This window comes from Brienomyrus brachyistius, chromosome 4 (assembly GCF_023856365.1).
Source record: "Brienomyrus brachyistius isolate T26 chromosome 4, BBRACH_0.4, whole genome shotgun sequence".
In the NCBI taxonomy this organism is placed as follows: domain Eukaryota; kingdom Metazoa; phylum Chordata; class Actinopteri; order Osteoglossiformes; family Mormyridae; genus Brienomyrus; species Brienomyrus brachyistius.
The window spans coordinates 17,971,873-17,983,151 of NC_064536.1; the positions used below are offsets into that span (position 1 = coordinate 17,971,873).

At 43.9% G+C, this 11,279-nt stretch overlaps 1 protein-coding gene across 1 annotated transcript in view; it reads left to right on the plus strand.

Annotated features, from left to right (window-relative positions):
• LOC125740117 (XK-related protein 4-like) overlaps positions 1-11,052 on the plus strand; it is a 74,379-nt gene extending 63,327 nt beyond the window's left edge. Inside the window, exon 3 of the mRNA XM_049010936.1 lies at positions 9,956-11,052. Coding sequence (XP_048866893.1) covers positions 9,956-10,908 — 953 coding nt within the window. The 3' untranslated portion in view covers positions 10,909-11,052. The remainder of the gene's footprint in view (positions 1-9,955) is intronic.
• Positions 11,053-11,279: the final 227 nt, after the last annotated feature.

Consider the following 11,279-nt stretch of genomic DNA (forward strand, 5'->3'; position numbering starts at 1 on the left):
AGTCCCCCTGGTTTACCTACCACATCCTAGGCATACAGGACGGTCCCCAGACATTAGCACATCCTGTCACGGGTCGTGACAACCCTTTGTGTAGCCGCTGACAAAGGGAAGGGCTTTCTGCAGTCAAACCATCCATAACGAGTTTGAAATGAAAGCAATTAAAGAACACTCACTGGAACCATGTGCCTGACTCAGATAATTCGTGTTTTGTTCGCTAATAGTAAAGTGCAGCAATTTGCAGATTGCTGCAACTAAATACTTACGCAATGATGGGCTCCTCGCAGTCAGAGTGTTGCAATAATTTGTATATGGCTAATTTCATAGAGGATAAATACTGATGTCAGTAGTGATGTAGCTGTAATATTGATCAAATTTTTCATGTTTCTAATTTGAGAACCATTCATTGTAGTGTGAAATACAGGCTTCGCGTAGGCTTTCAAATTCCAAATCAGAGTCTGTTCCAGGAAGCATAAGGCAGGGGGACACGCTGGACGGGATGCCAGTCCATCACAGGACACGAGGCACGGGGGTACCTTGGACGGGATGCCAGTCCATCACAGGGCACATACATATACTCAAACATTATGGGCAATTTAGAGTTGATCGTTAACTTATCTGATTCTATTGCTTTTCAGAAGGAAACCTACACAAACAACGGGAGACCATGCAAACTGATACACAGTTTGTTTTTGGAAGTTTGTTATTCCTTGATCCCGCCTGCCAGCACTCTGCTGTGTGAGGATATATTCATAAAACCATGTGTTAGTTGAGGAGCATTCGGTGCAGCTCATATTTGTTACATTTTCAAGCCCATACAAGCATGAATCCATGTAATCAACACGGGAATTCCGCTTGTAGATGTTTCCGTGGGTAATCATCGCTCTCGAGGAATGAAACACCTGCAAAATCATGCCTTTCTCCCACAACCCGATGCGATGCGGTGCAACCAGATCCGTCGCTGTTTGATGCATGGTGATTAAAATTGCAACGATCTACCATTTCATCCCGAATGAATTTACAAACTGGAGAGATGGAGTCTGTGGTTTGGTGCATGAAGCGGGAGAAAATGAGCAATCAGCCCAAGCGAAAAGCCGGCTGAGGCTCCTAACTCTTGCTCGACAGTGAGGAACGCCCACATTTATCCTGTAAACAAGAGCATTCATCTGCGGAACACTCTTCGTCATGAAACGGTGGCCAAAGACAGAATTCATCCACATTCAGAATGAGGTTTACTGGCAGGGAATTTGCCTTCGTTTGTGTTCAAATCTTGGGCCCAGCAGAGTGATTGAACTATTTGGCCATTAACCCTCAAATGCCCCAGGTACTGTCTGGCTTGGGGTCAGAGCTCAGAGTCAACCATTCATCCAGCACCCATGGAACAGTTTGTGGGGTTAAGGACCTTGCTCAATGGCCCAAATATGATACAATTACTCAAGTGGTTAAGGGATCTGAACCAACAACCTACAGACATGAAACGCTGGCCCACAAAGCTACTCCAAACCCCTTAAAGCTTGAAACACACCCATTTCAGCCCTTAAAAGCTGCCTTAAAGCAGTGAGACAGATGACCACTTGTTGCATCAGTGTGTGCAGCACGGTTGGACAAGGTTGGTCTCCATTTGCTCTGTTTTGACTAATTTATTGAGTCGAAGCTAGCTGGTGAGTTTCCTGATTGGGCTGCATGGGTTGCTCAACTGTTATCTCTAGTCATGTCGGTGAGTTCCATCACAAATTTTCACAGTTGACGTGAGGTAACAGGAACTGATTGCTCGTCAGCTTTGGTTGATGCTAGTTTTTTGCCATCAGCTTGGCATGTACCCAGCTCAAGACCCAAGCCTCAGCAGTGTTGATTCCTTCCTGAGGTCCCTGTGCTCAGGTGCAGAGTGTTCAGGAGTATGGGCATGAAAGAGTGTTGGATTTAGACAGGCACAGCAGAAAACGGGAATCTGCTTTTAATGAACCAAGGCTGCAGGAATTCTCCGCCTTGATTGACTGTGTCCCTCTCTCAGACTAAGCTAACACCCGAAAGAGATTCCTAAAAGTATTTTGATGCTGTTGGGTAACTGTGTCTCCTCTCCTAGACATCAGAAACTCTGATACCCCCTCAGACACTGATACCCAGTTCTGCAAATATTTCCATCTTCTCATAAAATGGTCATGGGCAAAACATCATGTATTTGGCATTCAGTTTTTTGATTCATTTATAGACATCTAACAGCAGCCTAGCCAGAGAATGCTGAAATACTGCCTTTCACTGGAAATGAAAGATTCAAAAGTTGCATGACTTGACTCAACGATTATAGCCTGCATGTGGATAATACTATTCAGTACCCAGGTAACATACACAGTGACAGATTCCCATGGTAATCAAGGCTGTACATAAAGTTTTGCATAATGTGATGGCAACATTACAATTAATATCCATGGGTTTTGGACCGTACAGTGATTGTATATGGAAAAATAAATCATAAAGAAATATCCGAGCAAAAATGGTAAACTAGATTGTCTTGGGTACTCTGAGAAACAAACTCAGCCCAAGTCTTCAATATCATTTATGACAATGAGAGTTTGAAATTATCCCTTTGCTTGATGTCAAGCCGTTTTCTGATGAGTTTGTAAAATGCTCTTGATTTGAATCTCCGGTTATGCCAGTATCCCGGAGAGGGACCCTGCTGGATAGCGAGCAATCCGGCCATCAGCAGCTGCTGTGAAGCAAAGGCCGAAATCGACCAAATAGACTCATCACGCTGAGGTCATTTCCAAATATGAGCTCCATGTCATTACATCACGCCAGAGAAAATAAACAAACTGATCTCCCAGTGTGTGTGAGACCATCCTACGTTATTAAATATTAATAGAGCTATTTGTTACCTCAAGACCATGAAGCTCAGTTTTAGAACAATGTTGCCCTCGGGCATTTATTTATTACTTTTTAATAAATAAATGTGTGAGTAGCTTCACGTGCCAAAGGGGACTGTTAAACCATGTGGTTTATAAGCCAATTTAAATATAAATCTTTTTAAGTACAGCAAATAGATGAATAGTTTTCTAAATATCTAGTAGCACATTGGTAGTTCTCAAGTCAAACAAGTGAAGGCACAGTTAGTATTGAATTTGTATGGTTAATAATCCTATACATGCATGATAATCATGTGACAGTTTCACCTGAAGGTTAAACAAGTGTTATGCTAATGTAGTCCTTTGGTTTTGGCTACAATGTTTGTCACCCCGCTACTTGTGGTAGCCAGTGGCGCTGTTTACTACCACTCAAGCCACACATTTGTGTGGGGCCCCCTGTTGGCCACAAACAGTCACTGCACTAAATAATAAATCAACATGCTCCTTATTTAGGTGATGCGGAAGCAGCATGTTATGCTAAGCAGCTAGCTAGCTACAACCTGTCTATACTCACTAGTTCTTTATTTATTTTTTGAAATATGTGCGGGGGGTTCCTGGCATGACTTTTTGAGTGGGACCCTCGAAACAACAAATCCGTCTGAAGGTATGAAACTGAACAAAATATGAAGCACCCAATGAATACAGTTCTAATGGGTTTCCATGGCAACCCAGCGAGCATGAATCGCTCGCCGTCCCAGCGGACAGCCCCCTTGGATGAGGGCGAGCTTTGCGAAGCAGGATTTTCAGCTTCTTATGCTGCACTGGTTGACAACCCGGCCTCTTCCCCAAAGAGCCTCCAAACAGCTCAGCCGTGAAACACGCAGAGATCAGGAAAACCCCCGGGATAAGCAAGTCAAACGGTTTCCGCGGTAATCCCCAGTGCAGCTTGCGAAAGCACGTTATACGGAACTTCGCCAATTTCCCAAAGAATTCCAAGCAATTTTTTATTGCCTGAATTTTGGGAGGTGGTTTCGGCTCAGTGGTGAAAGTTGCTGGTTCGAATCCCATGTCTCTGGGAATGATTTCACTGTTGGGCCCATAATTAAGACCCATAACCCCTAATTGCTTCAGAGCAGAGGTGTGGCAACGGGACATGCATGGTAGGCATTTGCCTGGGGCCCCGAACTTTGAAGGGGCCACAGACGGAGCGATGGCGATTGCTCTCCCAGCAATGATAAAGCTGGAGCATTGCATTAACGAGGCCCACTGGATGCTCATTCTCCACATGCATGTTTGTTTTAAGTAATACAAACTAGTGCTGAGGCGATTAGTCAATGTAGTCGATGACATCTACTCTGAAAATACTTTGACATCAATATTGTAAATCAATGCATCGTTTATTATTTTAATTAAATTGCCTTTCTGATTTCTAAAACGCTTCACTCCATTATTACAAATGTTTTCCTTTAATTTCACTATGTAATTATGGGAGTAGTTCAAATTATCACAAAACAAAAAGGTGGTTTTACACTGTGCAGAGTGCGGCAGCATACCACGGCGGTACTAGCGCTATGCATGAGCACTAGAAGAGAAAACACACAGGCGCTATTCTAGACAGCCAGAATAGGCTAAACCACCGTATTGTCTGTTCAAGTTTATTAAATTACCATTAGTACGGAGAGCTTTTTAATATCCTTTGTCCTTGTAGATGTCAAACACACTCATTAATAAAGCCATGAAATTGTCTGCCTGCTACATTAGAATCTCCATTGAATAGGTGTTTGTGAAAATGCTTAAGTCAAAATCTGGAATTATTCTACATTGATTGACGGTGCCAGTGTGTGTGTTCGTACACGTTGGGCTGGTTGGGACCAGTGTCGTTATTCTAAACTAAAACTGAAATGAAAACAGACACTAAATAAAAAGAAATAATTCATGAACTGAAATAAAAATGAAAATCATATTTATAAAAAAGAAACGTGTCAGACTTTATTTTGCGAAAAGTACCGCTACAACACCACCATCTTTTTACCTTGTTTAACCACAACATCTCATCTTTTAAAAGACGTTGTGGGTGCTGATCTGTCCCTTCCTTCGTCACCACTTCAGTGCTTATCGCTTGTTTCGCATGTGGTGATGTGCTCCATTAACCAAATTATTTAGCATGAGGACATGCCAAATTTACACAGACTGCTAACTTTGGGCATCACAATAGGCATCCTATTAATATTGTTAGGCATAACAGTACTCTGCTTATAGAACTGTGGGTGAAAATAATGTTCACATAGTGCTGAAAACCCAGAATACATTATCTAAAACCCTGTCATACAGTTTGTTGTCAAAATTAAATTAACTTAAACGGTCAAATTGATTTTCTGGAGGAAGGTTAATCATTTAGATTAATTGATCAATCAATAAAATAGTCAATAGATTAATCTATTGTAAAATAGTCGTGTGGCAGCCCTAATACGAACTCTTGTATTTTTTTATGTCAACCATCACTCAATAATGATTGATTGGAAGATTAACTAAACAAAAAGCACACATTTGACAACACAGCAGGAACTCTGGAGTGAGGTAACGGTAATGAATAAAGTTTTAACAGTAATGAATAAAGGATTTTTTTATGCCTGGTGCCCCTACGGACATTTTCTTCATCTCTCCACCGTGAGATTTATAAATGGACATATTCTCAGTATTGGAAGGGGTTTCGGATAGTTGTACTCACTCCTTGTCTGAACGTTGTTGCTAATTAATTTGAAATGTATGGATGTTATCGATATTTGGTGTCATGGTTTCTGGAGTATGTAGCTAGCTGGTGATTTATTCCATTTCCTTAATGGGTAACACACCTGGATGGCTTGTCAAAGCCTTGTTGAGCTTGTCTGGGGAAACAGACTCTTTTCTATGATCTAATAGGCCAGGAGATACTGAAGAGGCCTGCTGCCTGATTGGACAGCCCTTGTCGACGATGCCGGAAGTTAAATTATGACTCGACATCTCCACTGGGGGGCAATGTTGAACACTCCACTGAAATCCATATTTCCTTGCACTTCTGGGATCACATGCTCACTCATTCCAGCTTGTTTTAGTTGGCATTGGCTCTTGAACCACACTTGGCTTAACTTGGTGCTTTTTGTTTTAAGCATAATCTTAAAGCTAAATAGAAGTATTACATTTGCATTTAAATTGCTTTAAACAGCATCAACAGGTTCACACCACACATGTCAGAAATACATTTAGCATATTTTTGGAGAATCAGTTTTTTTTCTGTTAACAAATGGTCAATATTTATATGTATTCATTTTTTATTTATTCAGTTTCACTTTATTTACCCAGTTTCAGGAAAGTGCCAGTGTTAATCCCAGGGGTTCTTAATTCAGTGATTCAGTGAGAGGACAGACTCCTCTAGCAATCATTAAGGTAGGGCCAGTGTGCTTTTATATGAAGAACTATAAGGCCATGCAACTAATACTCATCCCTCCAGTGGGGGGCGAACTCACGTCAGGGCACCAATTGTTTTCGTTCTATTCGCGGAGGTATGTGACGTGGGGGGCAGGAGAGAGATGGACTCATGTGTGCTCATTTTTATAAATGGCAGACTCATGGGATATCGACTTGTGGTGATCACTCAAATGGATTGCAATTTTGGGTTGCACTGTCCCTAGCACACAATGTCTGTATCTCATTGGGCTGTGCAAGATGAAATTAAAGGAATTAAATCTAACCCAGAAATTATTTTTTTCCGTTCTTTAATTCCTTTGCATCTCAGTAGTTTCACAATGATTCTCCAAGCTAACGGGCAGTGAAAACACCAAATATTTACACTGAAGGTTGGCACACTGCTTCAGTGGTAACAGTGCAGCCTCACACCTCTGTGTGTTGGGGTTTCGATGGGTGATGGACTGGCATCCTGTCCAGGGTGTCCCCTGCTTTGTGCCCTGTGATGGACTGGCATCTCATCCAGGGTGTCCCACTGCCTCGTGCCCAGTGATGGACTGGCATCCCATCCAGGGTGTCCCCCTACCTTGTGCCCTGTGATGGACTGGCATCTCATCCAGGGTGTCCCACTGCCTCGTGCCCAGTGATGGACTGGCATCCCATCCAGGGTGTCCCCCTACCTTGTGCCCTGTGATGGACTGGCATCTCATCCAGGGTGTCCCACTGCCTCGTGCCCAGTGATGGACTGGCATCCCATCCAGGGTGTCCCCCTACCTTGTGCCCTGTGATGGACTGGCATCTCATCTAGGGTGTACCCCTGCCTTGTGCCCTGTGATGGACTGGCATCCCATCTAGGGTGTCCCTTGCCCATTATATCCTGGACCAGTCCCCAGGCTCCCAAGAATACTATACTGGATAAACATTCATAGATTAATGTCTGTCCTGGTTACTGAGCAGTACAATATCAGTTTCATTTGTAAACTGTGGTAATATTCATTGTAGAGGATATAATGAATAGGAAACAGAATTATTGAAAAATTACTATTTCAGAAACTGAATGTGCGGTAACTATATAAATAGAGTTTCATACAGCCAACTGGCCTGATTACTCAGAAATCTAGGCAGTATGGTTCTAATATAAGTGTCACAAAGCATCTTCTGCTTTCCCCTTCTTCCGCACAGGCCTCTGACACCTTGGATCAGCATAAAAGCCTAATTCTCTGTCATTTTGCACCTTGTCCGGTATCTGTAATAAACAGATTTGGCCTTAGGACCACAATGACAGACAGCCTGCTCGACCACTCACAGTCATACACAATGTCACGGGGCTGAGTCTCGAAATCCTGGCTGGTCCTCCAGCCCTGAAAGGGACGCTGGGGAGTCAGCCTTGAACTCATCGTCAGGGCCCCCTGTCTTTGTTATCCCTGATGTCTGAAGCCTTTACTAGACTCTGTTAAGCTAAAGACACAAAGTCTCTCTAGGTATTTCAAAGAACAGGGCCGGGGGGGGGGGGGGGGGGGAGGGTGACATCAGCTCCTATCCTTAAAAATGGCTGCGGCTTTTCAGTAGTGCAGCTCGAGTTCACATTCAGTACTGTAGGTACGTGGTATCAGATTGCATTAAAAAAACCCGTTTTTATCTTTTCTCATGCAGTATTTTTCTCTGTCTTTTGTGGAGCATTTCATTCAATGTGATGTGTAAGATTCACAGAAAACTTCTTTTTGGAGAAGGTCCCAGTCACTGTGCTTTACCTTCAGTTCCGTTTGATTTTTATAGCACTTTTCTCAAGGAAGTTACAAGAGAACCCAGCATTAGTGGAACCTGACGTGCTACAGTTTGGAGGAGCAATAATTTCAGTCAGGGTGGGGGGTTAAACGCCCAAAATTAAAGCAGACCAAAGCTAGGGAGCCCCACTACTAACGTGTGATCACATAAGTACTTAAGGATTGGGGGGCTTTGCATTTTGCTCAGAATGGGGGGGGTCCCTTTTAGTACTTATATAATTTTTTTTCTGACTAAATCCTGCTCTACTTTCTTTTTGTAAGAAATATTACCCTGTTATACTTAGTTCGTTAGCTGACTACAAAACTAGTCTTCAAAAAATCACAGAATTTTCACTGAAAATTAAACAAATGATCAAACTCAAAAACTAAATGGTAGCGACTTTATTTACAATGGTTACAAATGCCGATGGTGAAATCTGACATACGAAACGATAAACTGTCTCTCGCTTCTGAGCCCCTTGTCAGCGTTATTGGTCTTTTATGCTCATTTTCAGACATCATCTCCCAATCACCATGCAGAGAAGCCTGGCTTCCAGGCAGGTTTAAAATACCTGACGGCTAGTCTACCTGTCCAATCTACATCATCGAAGCAAAAACCATTTACGGAGCTCTCATAGACTCCCAGTGAAGCACAGCATCCAGGCGGGCTCTGAAAACACGTCATATTGACCAATAATCTTTCATCCATTTTCCGTTTAGACAAAGCGTACTTGAGTCTTCCTTAGTGACTTCCTTAGCATCCCCTACTAACCTAGAGTGTGTTTCCCAAAAGCAGAGCTACTAACAAGGTTAGCAAGTTAGAACCATGCAACTGAAAGGGTCTAACCATGTAAGTCGGTAAACTGAGCTTTTGGGAAAGGCACCCCTGGATGGCTGACCTCGGTTCTCAGACTTCATCTGTTCCAGAAAGCTGTTCGAGAACTGAATCAATTTTTCCCGTAAGAAATAATGTAAATTGTATTAATCTGTTCCAGAACCCCAAATGATGTTTTAACCTGTATCAATACATACATAATGCTAAAACCATAAAAATACATTATAACTCATGATAACATGAAATAAATGAAAAGAAAATTATTTCATCATTCCATAGTCTGTAGCAAGATCAGACACCGTTATCATACATTGCAGTTATTTCCTTTTTAAGTTCTATTGTGGTTCTCACAACTTTCCTTTCTGGTTTGCTGCTATCATGAACCTTGTTAGGACCCACGGTGGTTTATTTAAAAACAAAATAAAAGCAAAAAAACACAAGAATATTCATAGTACAATTTGGCGGAGATGCACTACGCAAGCACTAGCGGTACTGTATACTGATTCACCTGCACACATTCTCTCCTTTGTTTATGCCTAAAAAATGTGTGCTTTGCAGACAAGTTTTAGTGCAAAAGGGCTGGTTTGTCAAGAACCAAAGGTTTGTTCGATAACTGATTCGATTTCTTTTTACCAAATAATTTGGTAGAGAACCGAACTGTATGACATGTGAGAGGCTCAAGAACCGAGGTTCCGCTGTATATGTTTGTTTCCTGGCCAGATGCACTTGTATATACCGTGTACACATGCCCGATGAGTGAGGAAATATTTGTTCCAGGTTGTGCAGGTCCACTGGGATTGAGAGTGGACTGGTGTATGTCAAGTTTGGGGGTGACAGTTTAGAAGTTTTGAATCGTTTTTATGACCTTCTCTTACATATTTATATTTGAAAGAAGGAACAACAGTATTTGAGATTCACGGTATGTCGGTTCCATTTACTGAACTCTCCTTATTCAACTATGCAAAGTCAGATTTTCATTCTGCAGGGCCTTTAAGGTGAACGCCCGTCTGCACACATTTTATTTGCGATCTGGGCCTCTCATGCCTCCTGTCTCCTCCCCCGCCCCTGCACCCCTCCAGGTCTGACAGCGGCCGCCTCCCTCGTGTCCCTGGCCTGGGCGCTGGCCTCCTACCAGAAGGCCCTGAGAGAGTCTCGCGATGACAAGAAGCCGGTCAGCTACCTGGCGGTGGTGATCACCTTCTGCTGGCACTTCTTCACAGTGGCGGCGCGCGTGGTCACCTTCGCCCTCTTCGCCTCCGTGTTCCAGCTTTACTTCGGCGTCTTCATCGTGCTGCACTGGTGCATCATGACCTTCTGGATCGTCCACTGCGAGACCGAGTTCTGCGTCACAAAGTGGGAGGAGATCGTCTTCGACATGGTTGTTGGCGTCGTCTACATCTTTAGCTGGTTCAACGTCAAGGAGGGCCGCACGCGCTACCGGCTCTTCGTCTACTACCTGGTGGTGCTGCTGGAGAACGCCGCGCTGAGCACCCTCTGGTACCTTTACCGGCTGCCCTCCAGCACTGACGCCTTCGCTATTCCTGCCCTTTGTGTCATCTTCAGCAGCTTCCTCACCGGCGTGCTCTTCATGCTCATGTACTACGCCTTCTTCCACCCTAATGGACCACGATTCGGCCGTTCGCCAAGCTCCGCCCTCGAGGAGCCAGTTGGGGGCGGGGCTGCCGCTTCGCCACCGCCACCTGAGGGGGCCACTAACTCCCTGAGGGCAGGGCAGATGCGGGGGGCGTCCTCAATGGACATCAAGTACACCGAGAGGGACGGCTGTACGCCCGTGTTCCAGGTGAGACCGCTGGCCACGCCCACAACATCCTCCCGCCCCCCACGGATAGAGGAGACTGTGATAAAGATAGACCTCTTCCGGAACCGCTACCCGGCCTGGGAGAGGCACGTGCTGGACAGGAGTATACGCAAGGCCATCCTGGGTTTTGAATGTTCCCCGGCACCCCCTAGGCTGCAGTATAAGGACGACGCCCTGGTCCAAGAACGCCTGGAGTATGAGACCACGCTGTAGTCACCAGAAGGCTTGGAAAAAAATCAAAAGCAGATGATCGACCTGGGTTAACAGCAGGACTGTGGCAATAACTAGCTGTCCCTGAAGGGGGCGCTCACCCGTGCCGTTTGTGGTGTTGATTTGTCAGACCACAATTCATTTCTGAATTAAGGGAATACTGTGTTGATTGAGCAACATCTTGGTCCTGGGAGACAGGATTTGGCCAGATACCAGGTCCCTTAACGGGGGGCCACATTAATGCCTGCGCTCTAAATTAACATAAGCTAATATTTGGCATATTAAGCAATTCAAAAACATTGGAATTCAACATAAAAGTTATTTTCCCAAAACAAAATCCACCCAGAAGTGAGTAAAATCTATTAAATATACAG